Below are 19,010 nucleotides of genomic sequence, written 5' to 3'. Positions count from 1 at the left end.
ACGGTGCAAAGCTAATGGGCTTTAAGGGGAGAGGGGGTGGATTTAAGAGCTAAAACGACGCCCTCCCCTCTCTTTAGAAACCACAAGACCGGCTTCGGTACATTATACATATGAGCATCTCCATTAAGAAATGCACCTCCAAAGCACTCAGCTTCTATTTCGAGCGAATGGGGAAGTTCCAGGCCCAAGTCTCGAGGTAGCGACACTGCAGGCCGCTCTGCCCTACTGGATTAGGGTTCGTCTCAGGACACGAGGGCAGCAGTGGCTCAGTCAGAGACGCTGCCAGGGCATAGACTGCTTCTCTTATAAAGCCTCTGAAAGGTCTCCACATCGGAAGGAGAACACTGATTACTGATCTGAGTAGGAAAAACAGCTGTTTTGTGCTGCATGATACGCAATGCATTGCAGGACAGTCTCGGAACACCAGCAGTCCTGGAGTTACACCCTTAGAAATAAAGGTTCTTGAAATGGTTTTCTGAGAAATGCCATGAAAGAACCACTTCTAGTTCCATACAGAGCTGAAACAACGAGCCGCTGGGCAGCTGCAGGCCTTAAAGAGCAGCTGTTTGTAAAAGAGATGTAAGGTAAAGGTGCCCATCTGTGGTAGTGAACACACTAGTGAACTAGCGGCAGTGAGCACATACACACCCAGAGCGGTGGGCAGCCAACTCCAGCGCCTGGGGAGCAGAAAAGGTGAAAGGCTTTGCTCAAGGGCCCAACAGTGGCAGCTTGCCGAGCCCGGGGTATCGAACCCACAACCCTGTCATAAATAGCCCAGAGCTCTAACCGCTGAGCCACCACTGCCCACTGCACCACTGTGTGAGGAACCTTAATAGGGTCTGCGGATCCACCCTTTACTAGATGAAATGGTTCTGTACCAATTTTAAAAGGTTCTTTACAGTCTTTACCAAAATAAGGCATCTTCAGAAGAATTGTCCTCTTAAAACCCACATGCAGTTTTACTGAATGTGGATTCTGACATTCACCAATGTTTTCCTATCTGGGATTTGTTCCATTTACGAGGATCCATCCTTCTCAGACCAGATCTGTGAACAATTTAAGACAATTCTTAAATTCTTAGGAAAATAGTGGTTGGATGAGGCCTAAGGTTCTTCATGGAACCGAAAGTAGTGGCAGAGGTCTTCAGATCTAAAGCTTGAATCCAGCTTCCAGTCCTGGACTTTGCAATCTCTGGTAGGTGCGACACTACGCAGCCAATCAGTTATAATAACTGTTCCTTTAACCTCCAGTGAGAACTAAATTCAAGACTGGAGGTCAGACCTGGGTTCTAAGACGCCGCCCAATTTTTAAAGATTGTTAGTCCACTCCAAGCTCCTCAAATGTGCAGAACAGTCCTACACCAGGACCAGGACTGAGAACTTTTCCAATGCTATTCCAAGGTGTTCAGAGACTGTCCTTAATTCCTGATCAAAGGCAACCCAGCAATGCATTAGATCTCAACCCCGTTTCTCAACCCTGGTCCTAAAGTTGTGACCTGACCTGGACACCCCCTGCAGCTCTGAAAGGGCTTGTTAATGAGCTGAATGGTTGAATCAGTTGTGTTGGAAGCTGGAAAAGCACTAAAATGTGCAGGGCATTGTGCCTCAGGGCCAGGGTTGAGAAACACGGCCTTAGACACACCACAAAACAGCTGTTTCTTCATATTCATATGTTGTTAAGTGTTATGTTGAGCTGTATGGGGCGCTTTTAGGGTGTAGTGCTGGCCTTGTACTCCAGGACTGAGTACCACGGGTTTAAGCAAAAGAGAAAAGAAAAAAAAAATCATTTTAATTTATTCTTCTTTATTCCGCAACAAATCCCATTTCGTATATATACCCAGACTGCTGAAATTACACAGGGCTATCTGAGGTTAAGAAAAAAATAGCTTTGCTTTCCACACGTCCTCACCACAATTACCCCAAATATTTCAGTCATCCAGGTCCCAGAGCTCTACAGCTGGATGCACCATACCCACTCGTAGTGGTGGTGGATAATGACAGTGATTTCAGGCTCAAGCCATAAGCAATATCATTAAGAACACTACATACAATTTTACACGAGGAATTCTTTAAAAAAAATAATAAAGGAAAAGTAGCTGCTTCACATTAGAACAGTTCTGACCCGTTTATTGTTTGAGCTAAGCAGCAGCTCAGGGAGTCGGAGCAAAAATAAACTTCACTCCATCCATATAAGCCAGGAATCAAGGTGTAGAGGATCCTCCATTAGATGCACTGAATAAGTAGCAGCACAGTAAAAGAGTGGTACAGTCAGTTCTCCATATTCACCGAGCAGCTCACAGCAAAAGCCATCCCTCTTATTCAGGTTACATCTTCATTAGGATGGAAAAAAGGCAAAGACTCACTGCAGCACTCAGACTTTGGCTAGTGTGATTAATACGGCCCGTTGTCTGCAGGACAGAAGTCAGACACAGCCGTTAGAAGCACTTTAAAATCATATATACACTAGAGCTGGACGGTATGACCAAAAATGAGCATCACTGTATTTTATCATGGTATTTTGGAGGGTTTATGGTGTATCACGGTATTTTAATTGATTCATATTTTATTTATTTTAGCCAGTAAAATTTAGTTTTTAAACTATAATCCTATTAGAAACAGCAGGCCTGGCTGTATAGGCTAACAGGGGCTTGCTTTACTACTAATACACCTATTTAACAACATACATGTAGATCATATGTTTAGTGAAAACAGAGCTAAATAATAAATTGATGAACCTGATCGATAGATAGATAAACCGCAGTCATTACTGCATTCTTTAAAACTTAAAGCAAACTTTAAAACGTCAAAGTTTAGAAGCTGAACTTTAGAAAGTAAACAAAAATGTCTATAAAGTTCGGTTTTACCTCTCAACGTTACTGTAGTGTGTTCAGAAAGTGCTCATGTTCCCAATAGTGAGATATAGATAGGTAGATGGAGATAAAGATAGTGAGCGGGTGGGTGCGGCGAGTGAGAAAGAGTAAGAGAGAGACGTCAAAATTAGAGAGATCAGTTTTTTGTAATTTACTGCATGACTGTAGCTGTGGTGTCTCACAGACTCCGCTGGTTGACGTCCTCTCCCAGCAAACACGATGCTACGCATTTGAGATGTTGGTGAAGCGTCTAAATTACGCAACAATAAATTTCATTCTGCCCGGACCCTCGGGTCATACCGTCCAGCACTACTATATATATATATATATATATACACACACACACACACAGACACACACACACACACAGTACATATACATTTGTACATGTAATTAATCAGACATTGCTTCTTGGTGAACGCTGACTATTGTTATTGAGCAAATATTAACACTGTACAGCAGCACAAAGCTTATGTTGTTTTTTTTTTTGTTTTTTTTAATCCAGTCAAATCATTCTGTAAAATCTTAAATGTGTATCAAAAGGCACAAAAAGAAAAATCAGGGAAAAAAAACACTCCCTGCAATAACTTAGTTAAACCAATTAATATAATATAAAAACAGCAGATATTTGGGATAAATCACCCCAAAAGCAGAAGAAAATTCGATTTCAATGATCTGCATGCAAGTTTGTCAAAAAATCTATAATTCACAACCCCAAATTTCTACAGTGGGAATTAAAAATCAGTATTGCATCCTTCTGTAAATTTATTGCATCGCTGCGTCAGTTGACTTATCCGTGGGCATGTCACTCCACCAATCAGAGCAGAGGACAAACCATGTTAAATAAACAGCCTAGGCAAACAGCTGCTCAAGTATAATGTGAATGGGTGAAGCAAGGTGGTGTTTACATGTCGGGGGTAAAAATAGCTAACAGATCCACACAGTTCTCTTCCGAGTTTTAATGGAAATCACCACTTAAATACGTTGGCAGCTGCATGTGCCAAGGGCACACGGCCATGGACAGGCCAATCACAACCTGTAGAATCAAAAGTGTATTTGTTGACACTTTGTAATAAGGAAAAAAATATAATAATAATAATAATAATAATAAAGGGAAATGCTTGCATGCAAACCGGAAAGCAAAACGGTTGTCAGCCTCGTAGAAAACTCAACAGACTGGATGTAAAATGGAGTCCAGTGTTTAGGCTTGAGAATTCAGTGAGAGTCCAGTGCTCTGTCAGTGTGTGTGTGTGTGTGTGTGTGTGTGTGTGTGTGTGTGTGTGTGTGTGTTGCACTCTCAGAAGACCAGTCTGCTGACAGTGTTGAAGCCTCCGCCCCCTCCCCCACCCGAAGGCCCACAGCTGCCCGGAGGCTCGTTGTCGTCCGAGCCGTTGGGCCGAAACGAGCAGGAGGCCGAGGCTGCCTGGAGAGCCCGGGTCCTGGCGTTGAGCTCCTGCTCCTGTTAAGAGAGAGACAGACTGTTAAACAAAAGGTGAGAAAGGAAGCAAAAGGAAAGTAAAACCAAACAATGCTAATGTGGCTAACAACAGCTAAAAGCGTTATCCGTTATCAGATAATGAGAACCAGCACGCTTCATCATACTATAATCTAATCTCAGACTATTCTAATATGCACACGGCTTAGTAACACCCCATTTGGCTGAAATCACAACTGCTCTCTGTAGCAGCCTGGTCTTTTCATTTTTCAGTTCTGGAATATACTTGGGTCATGTTGTGCACAGCTTATTAAAGGGCTATCCACAAATCCTCGATGATGTTTAGTCGGGGGACTGTGAGGGCCAGGTCAGGGATGGTCAGGTAGGCCAGAGTGGATTTATAAAAGCATATTTGAGATTTCCAAGGCCAAGGCTGCAGGCAAGGTAGGGCGGGTCCTACTCCTTCTTAGTAGGTCATTGGTCACACCAATCGAACAGTCCAACCAGGCTGCATGGTGAGGTCACCTGAAACTTGTGTGCTTTTTTTATTTATTCACAGAAACAAATTATTTTCAAAGCATCTCTGCTCAGGGGGCTTCGTTTTCAGACATTCTTGCAGTGCCGTTATTTATTTATTTTTATTCTTTTTATTATTATTATTTCTATTTATTAATACATTTTAATTTTTTTTTTTTTTTTTAAACACCCAGTTTTTTCCTTGTTCCTTGTTGTATATGAGCAGAGAACTGTGGCTAACCGAGATGCCCAGGAAAGATAAATCGGTTGCGTCCTCCAAATTGCTCTGAATGTAGGCTGCATTTCCGGGCTGGAATGCAGCTATCATCTTGTTGTAGAAGCCACAGTTAGCTTTGGCTAACTTTAGCTTTTTACGAATGGTCTTACATTTGCATCCAGGATTTGCTGGTCTTTTGTGGAATTTATTCCCGGAGTCCACCTGGGCAATACTGCCAGTGCCACTGTTGGCAACACAACCCCCCCCCCAAAAAACAACAGCTCCATCCCCATGCTTCATAGCTGGCAAGGTATTGTTTTATGTTCTACAGCGTGTTTTGTTACAAAGTCGCAAGCAAGGCTTCGTTCAATGACTATTAGTGTAAGCAATGCTGCACAGTGGAACAGTGCACCACCCTCCTGACTGAGATACACTTTCATGCAGGTTCCTGGCAGTCATTAAGGGGTTTGATTTGCCAGTCTTAAAAGCAGCATAAAAGCATTTATATTTGTCTTCCAAACTTCTCCAGAGTTTCCCTGAAACTGCTATTTCTTAATTGTTTGCACTGTGGAAAACACAAGCTGAGCTAATTTCTTACAGTCTTCCCCTGCTTGTGGGCACGGAGTACTTTCGTTTTTAGTTCATTAGACAGTTGCTTAAAGGGGGATTGGCCAAGGACTCCCACACTTTTGCATACGACTATATTTACACTTAAGAACACATAAGACTACACTTATACACACCATGTTTAACAACAACAACTTAAATCAGTAATCCAAGTTCAATGAGGAAAAAAAAGGCAGACGTCTGAAGCCCGTCTTCCACAGAACATCTGCCTAATTTATCCATTATACTGAACTAGATGCTGATACTTGGCATGACCATCTTCCAAATGTGACGGAGATAAATGGCCCCGACATTCGCTGACCTCTAACTGCTGAGAAAATGATATGACTAAGCATGAAAAGGTATGCTGCTTTAATATTTCTAAGGCAGCCCCTCTAGAGCACTACACTTCAGCATAAAAAGTGCCCCCCCCTCCTCCACCCACCCCAAACGATCTAAACCCTCAGACCCTTGACTTAACTTTCCAGAACAGTGTGTGACAGCAGGAATCAATAGTAATGTAGGAGGTATTTTATCCCTAGATCTCTAATAACATCCCGTTACTACCCTCTAGTGGTCATACTACTTCTTTGCCTTGCTGAGGCTGAGTGTCTTGTGCGTACTGTGTGGTGTCAATGTGTGTCAATGTGGTGTCAATTAAGTCTGGGCAGAAGATGATGTAACTGGACATCAATAATGACTAAAAGGTAATTTGATGGTGATTAATCACAGATAATTTTACATTTGTATATATATTTGTAATATAACACATATATATAATAAACTATAGATAATATATTAGTGCATTTGAGCTTCGGCACAGAGCAGAGGAGGCATCGTCTACTAACGTCAACTAGTCCCAAAAACCCACATTAATTTCTTGCTATTTATAGATGTAGGTTATTAAAATCAAGGGATCAACTGAAATATACTGATTTGATTGTTAAAACTTACAAATAGCTCATCACCATCTAAATAATCGGAATAAAATGCTACACTCTATGGACAAAAGTATTGGGACACCTGCTTATTTATTCTTGTTTCTTCCAAAATAAAGGGCATTAAAAAAAATCCTAAACTCTCACAACTTATCCCACAAGTATTGGATGGAGCACCATCGATCGTTCCAGAGAACACAGTTCTTTCACTGCTCCACAGCTCAATGCTGGGGGCTTTATACCGCTCTAGCCCACGCCCGGCATTAGGCAGCATGGTGCCAAAAATATTCATGTTATCTGCTCCAGAGAGTCCTACTCTATGGGCAGTGCTTCTTAATAGGCACTAGACAAGCTGTCAATGTGTGCATCTGCACATCTGTGTCAGCAATAGGTTTAACTTAAAGTGGCTGAATGCATTCATTAGAAGGGGTGTCCAGAAACATTTAGCCATATAGTGTATATTAGATATGAGTTCATAAGTGCGCGCTCTACTTCGGGAATATTAGCAGCGTAAGGTAGCATACACTCGCCTGCAAGAAGAGCTTGTTGTCTTTGGTGATGGCATCCATCAGGTCTTTATGAAGCGGTGGTTCCGCGTTAAACCTAGAGCCATTCACAGTACCTTGTGCACCGCCGGGCTGTCCGTTGACTTCTTGTTTCCTGTAGATTAGGACATATGCTGTGTCCTTAGGGAAGCGGCTCGTGACATTCTGCACGGACTGGAAGTTGGTGAAAGTCACTCGACTATCGTTAAACAGGAACCAATCCCTGGAGTTTTGTCCACCGCACTCCAATACGTCCTGTGGAGCTGTGCAGCTCTCTGACTGGCTGCTGTTACTAAGCCCAGCATCTGTTTCGGAAGTTCTAGAGCAGGGACTGGCTGGTGTTGTGGCAGCAGCACACCCGTCAGTCCCGCTTACGTTCCTGCCGTACGAGTAGTAGTGACCGCTCTCCGAGGACATGCCTGAATGCATCACAACTGAGCTGAGGACGTACGGGACTGAATGCACGTCTGCCCTTTCCCCCCTTAAACCTCCCTCTCGCCCGCTGTCCGGTAACCCTTTCTGCTCCTCCTCTTCCTCTCTCTGAGAGGGCTTCAGCTTTTTGGCCAGGTTTTCGCCACTCTCAGGAGAATCCATTGGTGCCACTGGTGAGGATGAGGAAGACAAAGAAGAAGAAGAAGCAGCAGCAGCAGTAACAGTAGAGGCAGATGCATGGTGTTGGTGAACAGGCAGGCACATGCGCGGCGGGATGCCCACATTGTCCAGGATCTTGCGGCGCACGTGGCACGTGGCGTCGTATGAGAAGCGCAGCAGCGTGAGGATGAGGTATTCGGGAGCGGCCACCACCCTCATGGCCCTCTCGGCCCGCTGCAGCGACCCACAGCGCTCACAGAAGTAGCAGTTCTCCTCCTCTAGGATCTCCGGGGCCAGGAAATACTCGACCAGGTCAGACAAGGACAGGGCTGGCTCCGCTGTGGGCCTCTCCACACTCTGGGCCTCTTTTACTGGGCCTTCCAAATTCTCACTGCCCCCATTGACTGCTCCTTGGCAAGGTCCTACAGCGGACTGTGGGGCTGAAGGGCAGAAGGCCAGGGAAAGATCCGTAAAGGGTTCCTCTTTCTCAGAGAGGCTGTGGCACTGCAGGCAGCGGATGCCTGTAGAGAGACGCCCGCCGAACATTCGCTCGACCAGAGTCCGTCCATCATCCTCAGCGTCCACAGTTTCGGGATGGGAACGTGATGGGGTGTTTGCCACGCTGTGAGCTGCGCCATCATCAATAAGGTCAGCGTCAGAGGAGTCTGCCTTAGGCTTGGATGTCTGCAAAGCTCTGAGAGTCTTTTCTTCCTCGTGTAATCTAACAATACAGAACAGAAGAGGTGAGAAATTACATCAACAGCATGTCTCAAAAGTTTCTGGACACATTTCAGGTACTTTAACAGAACTACTCTGTGATGGAAAAACTGGGAAATCTAGGGAAATCTGGGAAAACTACTCAAAAATATTACTCTCAGGGCTGTTTCCTTAGACTTGGATTAGGCCTAGTCTTGGGCTAAACTGCAACACCGATGGGGAATCACCACTGGAAATTAGTCTAGGATTAGCCTATCTATGTCCCTTAGGGTCTGTTTCCCAGACAGTGATTGAACAGGGCATTCTCAAATGAGGTTCTCTATTGAACAAAAAAATAAAAAATAAAATAAGGCTTAATTCTTGTCTAAACCCTGGTGCTGGAAGATCCCCGTCTTGCACATTTTTTGCCAGGTTCACACTTTTTAGTGGCTGTAGTTTGCGCACTGAACAACCGATCAGCGATACGGGGTCGCAACTTACAAGATCTTTCCCCAGGAGGAACCTGTAACGAGTCTGCCCTCCTGTCCTCCACGCTTTGTCACGAAAACACGCGGGAACTGATGTGCTTTCATGCACAATACAGAAGATGTCCATAAGAGAGGAGTGATTCAAGTTGTCTGTGTGCTGATTTGCAGCAAAAACAGAAAATATGGATGAGAAAATATATAAACTCCACCCTTGGCTTTCTCCTCACCCTGTGTGTTGCACTCTCATTGGCTGTAGCTGGTGTGACTGCACTAACATCCAGGCACAACACTTTTCATACTACCAGATTTAGAGTCGCTGGCAGGTCCACATATTAAACCTGATAGATATTTGTTCTGCATCTGTGATCACTTGCAAGCTCTCAGATTGCAGCTTTCAGCAGTTCAGAAAGTAGGCAACATGAAAAATGTGGATAAAATTGTATAGTGTGAACCTGGCATTCGAGGTTTCCTGATCTAAAGCACTACCCTCCGGCCTCAGACGGGCTTGTTAATTAGCTGATTAGCTGGATCAGGCTAAACCCTAAAGTGTGCAGGGCAGGGGGTCCTTCAGAACCAGGGTTGGGAACCACTGATCTAAATGATGAATTTGTGAAAATCTGAGGTTTCTGTCTGTGTTTTGGCCTTCTTTCAACAGAAAAAATGTTCACACTAAAATATTTTTGGCAACTAAAAACTGAGCTTTTCAAAAACACTGTACAGATGGAGGGAAATATCCGGATACATGTGGACGTGGTCCTCATAATCCAAAACATGAGGGCCAAACAAGTCACAAAGGAAGAAACCTTGGGGCTGAGATGGTGAACACTTAACACATCATAGTGCTGAAGTCCCTTTACAGAGGATTCCATACTTTCTTCAACTCTCCAAGTCGTGTTTGTGGTGTTTAATTTAGCCTAGCTGCCAGACCTAGCTGTTCACTAAAGATACCTGTCCAAAAGAAAGCGCAGATACTCAGAACAGTCTTGCTGGGAGCCCACTGTGAACCAGGGTGGCCGAGAAGCTTCTAGGAAATTCCTTGGTGCGTATGCTGCTCTCTGGTGGGAAAACAAATTCCTGAGACCAATGAAGACAATAAACACAGCCCAGCAAACACATTCCATACATGGACAAACGTGTAGGGACATATGCTCATTTACTGTTTCTTCTGCAATCAAGGGTATTATCCTGTTTCTGTTGGAGTAACTGTCTACTGTCCACGGAAAAAAAACTTTCTACTAGATTCTAGAGCATTGCTGTAAAGATTTGATTGCATTCAGCAACAAGAGTGTCAGAGAGGTCAGAATGTTGGATGATGACCACCACCCCACCTCATCATCCCCAACACATACCAAAAGTATTGGATGGAGCACCACCATCCATCATTCCAGAGAACACAGTTCTTCCACTGCTCCACAGCTCAATGCTGGGGGGCTTTATACCCCACTAGGCAGCATGGTGCCGATAGGTTCATGTTTACTATCTGCTCCTATTCTATTGGCAGTAGTTTTTTTACAGGGACTAGACAAGTGTGTGAATGTGTCAGCAATGGTTGTAACATAAAGTAGCTGAATGAACTCATTGAAAAGGGTGTCCAAAATTATTTGGACATAGTGTATGACCAAGTCTTCTGCAACTTAGATGTGGGGAAGGCGGCCACAAACCTGTGTATGAGCTAGGAAAGCAAACAGAAGCTGAAGCTTCTTCATCAGCGTGTTAGAGCCGTTCAGATGCAGGGATAAGACGTTCCGTCTGAAACTGCAGAGAGCAGAGACACTAGTCTTACAATACTTCATAGAGAAATAGATTTTTTTTTATGCTTTGAAAGGCATAGGATCAGATAACAATGACTGCACTAACTCTGTAGCCATGAAGAGGGTCTGAAGGATGCTGTTCATGTAGCACGTGTTGCCCAAGTTCACAAGGCCCGTCTTCCCTGTCTCAGATTTGCCCGTAAGCCTCAGCAGTCCTGAGGCAAAAGAGTTTGACTGCGAGGTCCAGGCACTTTGGTTGAGCACAAACTTGACCTTCTCTTCACTAGGTTTGGGTAGTTCCTGGAGCAATAAAAGAAAATAGTCAAACAGTGGTCCCTAATATTATACTCTAACACAGAAGAAGCCTTAGATAAGTAAAGATTTATGCTCATGGAACTCAACAGACATTCTCTAGTTAATTGGCTAGTTAAGTTCAGCCTCAATCTCCCTACAGCCCTTTGTATTCTCATTTAACCACCAGTATACTGCATATACACTATATGGACAAAAGTATTGGGACTTTTGTCTCACTGCTCATTCACTTTGTTTACACCTTAATCAATGGTATTTATATTAATAATAATATTATTAATAATAATAATGAATAAATAAATAAATAAAAACAGTTAATCCTGCTTTTTTGGAGTAACTGTCCCTACTGTACAGGGAAAGCTTTCTAATAGGTTACGGGGCATTGCTGTGATTTAATTCAGCAACAAGAGCTGTATTGAGGTCAAGATCAAGTGGATGAGTTGGATGATCACCACCTCACCTCATCCCCAACTCCCCAACACTTTAGGGCAAGGGTGGCTCAGCAGTCAGAGCTATTGATGACAGGGTTGTGGGTTTGATACCCATCTGCAAGTTGCCACTGTTGGGCCCTTAAGCAAGGCAAGCCTTCACCCTCTCTGTTCCCCAGGCGCCACAGCAATATGTGTGCTCACGGTCACTGTGTGTGTTTCACTGGTGTGTGTGTGTGTGTTCACTGGCCAGATGGGTTAAAAGGTGGAAGCCAAATTCCATCTGTGTCCAACACTAATCTTGTTTTGCAAATGGATTTTTGCGCCAGTGATTCGGGATCGGGGCCAATCCAGGCATATTTTAGTGGATCGGGTATGGGATTTTTAAAATCCCAATCCAGTTCAGAGTCTATGTTTTAACCACGAGGTTTAGAGCGGCAACTGGTGTCCTCAAGGCTCCATTAATGGACATTATATGCCAGGCCGGCAGCAGCGGACGTTTTTTTGAAGGTAAATAAAGGAGTTGAGGTTCTGCAGTGTGGTTCTGAACTGATGGCCTCCTCTGTTTATAAACCAGCACATTCAGAACCGAGTGGACGCTAATGCTAATGCTAACACACATGTTTTAAAAACCTAAATCACACACAGCACATTCGCCCACTATAAACCAGTTACTACACACCAGTAGACCAACAACCACAGATATCAGTCCAGAGTGTGTGTATCACTACGATCAGACTGCAGTGTTGTAAAGGAGCTGGGAGCTGATTGGTCAGGGAGGAGAGTCAGACTGGATTATAAAATATTAAACAGTATAAAACAGTCATTTCAAGAAAAGTCTCAACTGAACTAAATCAGTCAGTCCAGAAAGTCTGATTATAGAAACTGATACTGAAAATAAAGGGATTTCACTGAACCCATTAATCAGCAGCTCATCTGATCTAAACTGTGGAGCTGGATTATTATTTATACACACACACAGATCAGATCAGATACTCCGCTGATACTACGCATTAAGAGGCTTGGATTCGATCAAGGGGCAAATTAACTTGATCGAGACCAAGTACTGGTGACCAAAAGTGACCCTAAACATCAGCTTCTCCAGCACTGGGACTGATTTGGAGGACTCACCTTAATGGCTTCGAGGATGCTGTCGTAGAGGTCGGGGAAGCCAGAGCACTGGTACATCATGCAGTGTATTAGTTCGGTGAACTGCAGCAAGAAGGCTTTGCTGGTGGGGAGGCCATCGCGCTGCAAACACCGCACCAGAGGCACCACATGGGGGACCACCTGGTTCACGAGACAGTGTTCAGACCATTCACATTGCTCAGATAAGGCACAAATACATGCTAAAAAAATAAATCTGAAAGTCGTTCTGCAGTTTGACAGGCAGAATCCAGTTCAGTCCTTTAAGTTTGTCTACTGGGACCACTATACAACCAGAGGAGACCACAAGGGGTCAATATAAAACCTGCATTACTCCACAGCACTGGTAGCTTTAGTAAAAGGGGCACTCGAGCCAAACTTAACAAATATAACCATTGCTGCATCTTCGATTGTAAACATGCTGACGTGCCTAGAGGGATACAAAACCTGCCTAATTGTGTGTCTGTCACTGCTATTGCACTGAATGTTGCTAGATTAGATTTTAAACAGTGCAATAATGTAGATAGCGAGTCAGTATAGTGTAAGTTAATGTGTATATATTCTGTATTTCCACCTTGTAAATATCTGTGTTTTTACTGCTGTGAGGGCCTCACCTTTACACCTGTATAATGTGATGTGACAATAATTTTAGGAATTTAGCAAACACTCTCATCCAGAGCGACTTACAGAAGTGTTTGCTCCGATTACTCAGAAAATACCCTTAGGTAGTTTGTATAGACTAGGATTTAAAAGATACCGCTAAGCTTAGATACTACTAAAACACCAAAAGTGATTATGGAGACCACAATACTCGGCACTACACTTCGCCCAGGTACTCTTGGTAGGCAGGTCTTTTAGGCAATTATTCTAATTGCACTGCCCAATGTAATGATTTGATATTCAGAAATAAGGATTTTAATTGTAGGGTTGAACTGTAACTATTTGGTGCAAAAATAATTCCAAAAACATGATGTATTTGTGCAATTCCTGCTGGTTATTGTTAAAAGTGTAAGAAAATATCAATATTAATCAGTAGTTTTGCAACGCTGTATCGATTCTCAAAAACACAGTATTGACTTTTAATTAACAGTTTATATGTAAAGATTGCTGAGAGACAGTGGTTCATATTGCATTGTGTTTAAACCCCCGACCACTAGAAGGCAGTGTTGTTGATAACGTGGTTATCGTAAAGAGAAAACACTGATGTATAAAACAGAAAGGATACAAAATTGTGAATTCTGACAAATCAATGAGTCTGAGGGATGCAGTGTCTCACTAGATCAGACATACATGACACATACCCTATTACATGTCACTCTTGAGTTGGCGTGTCCTTTTTGAACTGTTTTGCTAGTGAATCCTAGTCAACACCAGGTGAACACAAGGTGGGCAGGTCTTTTGGGAAATTTTACTAACTGTACTGCCAAATGTCAAACCCAATTAACCCATAATAACTGTGGTGAAGTGTTGCAGTGCAGTACAACAGAAAGCCCACGGGACACGGAGGTGGTCTTACCAGGTGGAAAGCCTCTGGAGAGTGCTGGAAGCTAAGCAGCATGTGAGAGAGAACTGCTAGTGCTCCCTGTCTCACAATGGGGTACCACAGACGATCAAAGACCTGTAGAGAAACAGCATGTGTACACATAAGAAACAAGCAGGGGGGGACTCAACCTGGGGGGGGGGGGACTCAACCTGATCATCAGATCTTTAATATGTGCAACATTGGATAAGTGAACTCAGGACGGCAAAAGGTCAAAAGGACCACCAAGCATAAAGCATATCATAATACTATATCATAACACTGTATAAATGTATGATATTCACAACTTTTTGAGGCAGCTCTCGTTTGCTCTTGTAGTTTCCTGGTGAACTCAGTTTCCTGGGGAACTCAGAGGGACTGTGAATCTTTTGTGGAGCGCTGGTTATTTTAAACCCCAGATACATTCTGTGTCTTGATCAGAGTTTCCATAAAGCTCTCCCAACTTGAGCACATATTTACCAGTTCAATTTTGAGCAATGTGACGTCTATGAGGATGGTGAATTTCTGCACAGCAGCCAGACCCTTTAGCAGAGCAATAACCCAGGTGTCTATGTGATTGGCAAGGGGCCATGACAGCCAGTCGATCATCCTGAAGGACAGAGAAAGAGAGAAAAGAGAAAATAAAGTGAGAAAGAAAACAGGGCGGCGAGAGAATGAGAGAGAATTGGAGAGAATGAGAGGGGAGTCAACCAAGGTCAGAACAGATTTCCATGGCAATGCTAACAAAACAAAACAAAAGCTCAAAGCGAAAACAGGACGGTCACAGAGAAAGCCTGGCAACCTTCTGACCTGTCCGCTTAACAGCAACCATTCAGAAAGCTCATCACGTCATGGCAGCCACTCAAAGGACTTGTCGGCCCTGATTTTAAAGCAGGTTCCTCTTTTGTGAGCAGAGCCATCTATTAAAGGAGTCTACAATGCCTAATATTCCTAATAACTCTGAAAGTTATATGATGAAAAAAATATTATTATGGTACAGCTGTACAATGTTATGGTTATTAATTAGTTAATAAGCTTGAAAAAAAAAAAAACGTATAGGAGGTAACATTTCAACAATGTTAGATAACACTGAATATTTCTGCCCTTATTATTCAGCTAACCATACACACAGAAGACTTGGCAGGATGGCATGGCCATTATAACATATAGCATCATATAGCATCCTTAAAATGTGAGATGTGTGACATTTTATTTGTACACATTTTCTTTTGTTTTTCTAAAGTTTACATAAACATTGTTACACTACTGTTATTATATAATATTTCTACAATAATATGGTCATTCTACTGCAAGTAAGGACTGCAAGTAAGATTTTAGTAAAAGCAAAGTTATGGCTGTTACTCAATGTATCTTTGATGATCTCTCACACTGTGGGTGCTGAAAATAATAAAAGTGCCAACTTGCTGTCATTTACGGCTTCTTTCCAACGGGTGAAAGCGGCAACTCTGTTGCTCTTGCTCACTTAAGGTGTTGGAAATGGCTCATGAGTATTTCTACATGTTATTCTCAGCTTCATCACCTCTCGGGGTTTCACAATTATGCCAGCATGGGCAGCCCAAGGATTGATGAAAAGTAAGACCAGCCTCTAAGCCTGCAGTAGAGGCTGCATTGCTGAGAATGACCCACCACCCAAATAATACCTGCTCTGTGGTGGTCCTCTGGGGTCCTGACCATTGAAGAACAATGGTGAAAGGGGGCCAACTAACAAAGCATGCAGAGAAACAGAAGGACCACAGTAGAACTGCACAGTGCCCCTATATATAGAGTAAGTGGAGCTGATAGAATAGACAATGAGTGTAGAAACAAAAACCACACACACACACACACACACACACACACACTCCAAAAGATGATCAGATATTGGTGAAATGAAGGAAAAGCTGACCTGCTGAGTGCTTGAGTCATGCTGGCGTCTTTGACGTTCTGGTCAGTGGTGAGGCTCTTGATGAGAACTGTGATCATCTGCAGAGGGATGTGCTGCACCAGGCTGGCCAGAGCGATGGAGGGCTCAAAGGAAGGGTCTACAAAAGTCAAAACACAGAGCTGTCAACTACAGCTAACTATGCTGGGCCATATACTGCAGTGCAAACATGCCATATGCTTCATAGGTTCTTTAACTCAATGACACGTCTCATTTCACTATTCTGGAGGAAAGCTGTTGGGCCTCAGTATCAAAAACACTATTTCACTTAGTTACACAACTTAATTCTCGAGGAATTGCAATACGACAAGACTAGGCAAACCTGATTTAGTCAGACTAGATGTGATTCACTCATATAATTAGTTATACATGATTAGTGGAAAAGTAGTCCCTCTTTATGGCCCTCTTCATATATTGTGAATAGCTTTGATAAAGTTACAGCTAACTGTGGTTCTGACCTGTAGAAGAGATGATGGCGAACACCTCCTGCAGCGAAGGCAGCAGTGTGGCCGGCTCCGCCTTCCAGATGCCCTGCAGCAGCGTAGCTACGCGGCTCACCTGCGTGACATAGCGCCTAAGCTCTGCCTCCTGCCCCACAGGGCACTGGAAGTGGGCGAAGGTTCGTACCAGCTGCTGGCAGAACAACGCAGCTGCTTTGTCCCGTGGCACGCACTGCGGGAAGTCTGTCAGCAGAGTGGCCAGTTTGGCACAGAGTGCGGTCTCGGGGCGCTCACACACCATCCTCAGAACCTCCGTCTGCAGCAGTGGCGCCAGTTCAAGTACGGCCGGACAGCTGAGGAGAAGCCGCAAGCAGCCGTGCAGGAAGTCCAGGATGGCTGGATCCCGTCGGTCCAGTGAGCCGTAGCCTTGCTGCAGCAGTCCCAGCACAAACTCCTTGCTGAGAAAACGGGCGAACTCATCCCGGTGGAAGCGGGCGTACGCCTCCTGCACCTGCTGGCCCACCTGGCGCTGGAAGGGGTCCTCGTCCTGCAGGATGAGGCGCGCCGTCAGGTGGTACAGGGCCTGGCACTGCTCCTCCGTCACCTCCTTCTCTGCTGCCTCCACCACTTTCTTCACTATAGCCCGCTTGATGGGTAAAGGGTGAGAGGAACTCACCAAGGCTTCCAGGATCTTATCCATCTCCGATTCTACTGCACCCTTAGGTGGAAGGAGGACGCAGAAATAGCTGTGAGTGGGGAGAAAAGGGAACAGGGATAAGAATAACGACGTAAAACATCACATTAGTGCTTAATTCAAAAGCAAAATCCTGAAAGGACCATTACAGGTGTAAATCACTGAAGTCTGAATACTGGAATTATGTTCTGAGGCCAACGTTTCATAGTATTTTTACATTTTTACATTAATTAACATTTAGAAAATGTAGAAACTGAGGCTACATCTACCTGGATGAGGAAAATAAAAATAGCAATTGTACAATAAATACAAAAATTAATTACAGGAGTACAATGAATGGGTCATATTTATAGAACACAGGTTTGAACATTAGTGTCAGTCAAGTTGGGGACACCTGCTGCATTCTGCAACAAGAATGTTAGTAAGGTCAGTAAGGAAGCTGGATGATCACCACCCCACCTCATCCCAAAAGTATTGAATGGAGCACCACCATCACTCCACTGCTCAACAGCTCCAGGATGGGGACTTTATACCCCTCTAGCCTACGCCCGGCAAGCTGTGTGTGTGTGCATTTTTCCTGGCCTGGTGACCTCTCTTTCTCTCTAGAGAGGCCACCCAGGTGCTCGTTCAGTCTCTCGTCACTTCAAGAGTTGACTACTGCAGCTCTCTTCTGGCTGGTCTCCCTCTGCGCACCATCAGACCCCTGCAGCTTATCCAGAATGCAGCGGCACGGGTCGTCTTCAATGTTCCTAAATTCAGCCATGTCTCTCCACTGCTGCGTTCTCTCTTCACTGGCTTCCTGTAGCTGCTGCCCTCATCAGATTCAAAACCCTGACTCTGGCCTACAAAGCCCAGACTGGACCAGCCCCTCCGTACTTGATGGCAATGGTCAAAAGCCGATCTGCACCAAGAGCCCTTCCAGCTGCAAGTACGGCTCGGCTCGACCCGCCATCCCTCAAAATCCACAGAAGACGAGCGTCCAGACTTTTTTCTGTCCTGCACCAAAGTGGTGGAACGAACTTCCCCTGGGTGTCCGAACAGCAGAGTCCAACGCTCGCTGTCTTCACACCCAGACTGAAGACCCTCCTCTTCTGAGAATACTTGGACGATTAGAGTACTATGGTCACCTTATTGTCTTGTGTTTAGTAATGTCTAAAGCTTAGAGGTATCTTTTGAATTTTTAGTCTAACTAGCTGAGGTTTTTCTTGAGTAAATAGTAAAGCACTTTGTAAGTCGCTCTTGATAAGAGCGTCTGCTAAATGCCTTAAATGTAATGTAAATGCATTTGCACATCTGTCAGCAATGGGAGCAACTAAAAGTAGTTCATGTCTCTTCCTTTCAATGTTATTATCTCTGTAAATTTGTTTTTCCAAATATTTTATACATTCTCTTTCTTTATTTCTTGTCTTGATGTGCCCAGACAGTTATCAGGGCATATTCGCTAGTCGCACAGTGTATGACTGCCTATGTGACAAACTTTGATCTGATTTGCTTCTATCTGTCAATATATCTGTCTGTCTTACTAGGATTCAAAGAAGCTTTATTGGCATGACTGTAATGACTGTAACAATATTGCCAAAGCATTACAAAAATAACAATAACAAAATTACAGAATATATATATATATATATATATATATATATATATATATATATATATATATATACACACACACACACACAGACACACACACACACACACACACACACACACACTAATATCTATAAACACAAAACGTACTACTGATAACTAAACTGAGAGAAAAAGAGCTGCAGTAATGACTGTTAAAGTGAACAGTGAGGGATCTATCTATCTAATCTACGCACAAGGTAAGGTAAGGTATATAAATTTGTGTTTGGTAGATTATTTCTTTCTTT

General features: G+C 43.7%; 1 protein-coding gene across 1 annotated transcript in view; it reads right to left on the bottom strand.

Moving 5' to 3' along the window:
• Nucleotides 1-3,813: 3,813 nt before the first annotated feature.
• Nucleotides 3,814-19,010, bottom strand: part of usp38 (ubiquitin specific peptidase 38) — a 17,952-nt gene continuing 2,755 nt past the window's right edge. Inside the window, exons 2-11 of the mRNA XM_072678533.1 lie at nucleotides 16,458-17,185; nucleotides 15,964-16,099; nucleotides 14,538-14,667; nucleotides 14,055-14,156; nucleotides 12,524-12,682; nucleotides 10,759-10,952; nucleotides 10,563-10,656; nucleotides 9,850-9,956; nucleotides 7,112-8,438; nucleotides 3,814-4,328 (exon numbers count right to left, since the gene is read on the bottom strand). Of these exons, the coding sequence (XP_072534634.1) occupies nucleotides 4,167-4,328; nucleotides 7,112-8,438; nucleotides 9,850-9,956; nucleotides 10,563-10,656; nucleotides 10,759-10,952; nucleotides 12,524-12,682; nucleotides 14,055-14,156; nucleotides 14,538-14,667; nucleotides 15,964-16,099; nucleotides 16,458-17,139 (3,093 nt within the window). The 5' untranslated portion in view covers nucleotides 17,140-17,185 and the 3' untranslated portion in view covers nucleotides 3,814-4,166. The remainder of the gene's footprint in view (nucleotides 4,329-7,111; nucleotides 8,439-9,849; nucleotides 9,957-10,562; nucleotides 10,657-10,758; nucleotides 10,953-12,523; nucleotides 12,683-14,054; nucleotides 14,157-14,537; nucleotides 14,668-15,963; nucleotides 16,100-16,457; nucleotides 17,186-19,010) is intronic.

This window comes from Salminus brasiliensis, chromosome 4 (genome assembly GCF_030463535.1).
Source record: "Salminus brasiliensis chromosome 4, fSalBra1.hap2, whole genome shotgun sequence".
NCBI classification, from domain to species: domain Eukaryota; kingdom Metazoa; phylum Chordata; class Actinopteri; order Characiformes; family Bryconidae; genus Salminus; species Salminus brasiliensis.
Note: the sequence above shows the minus strand (reverse complement) of the source record. Positions and strands in the feature narration are given on the sequence as shown.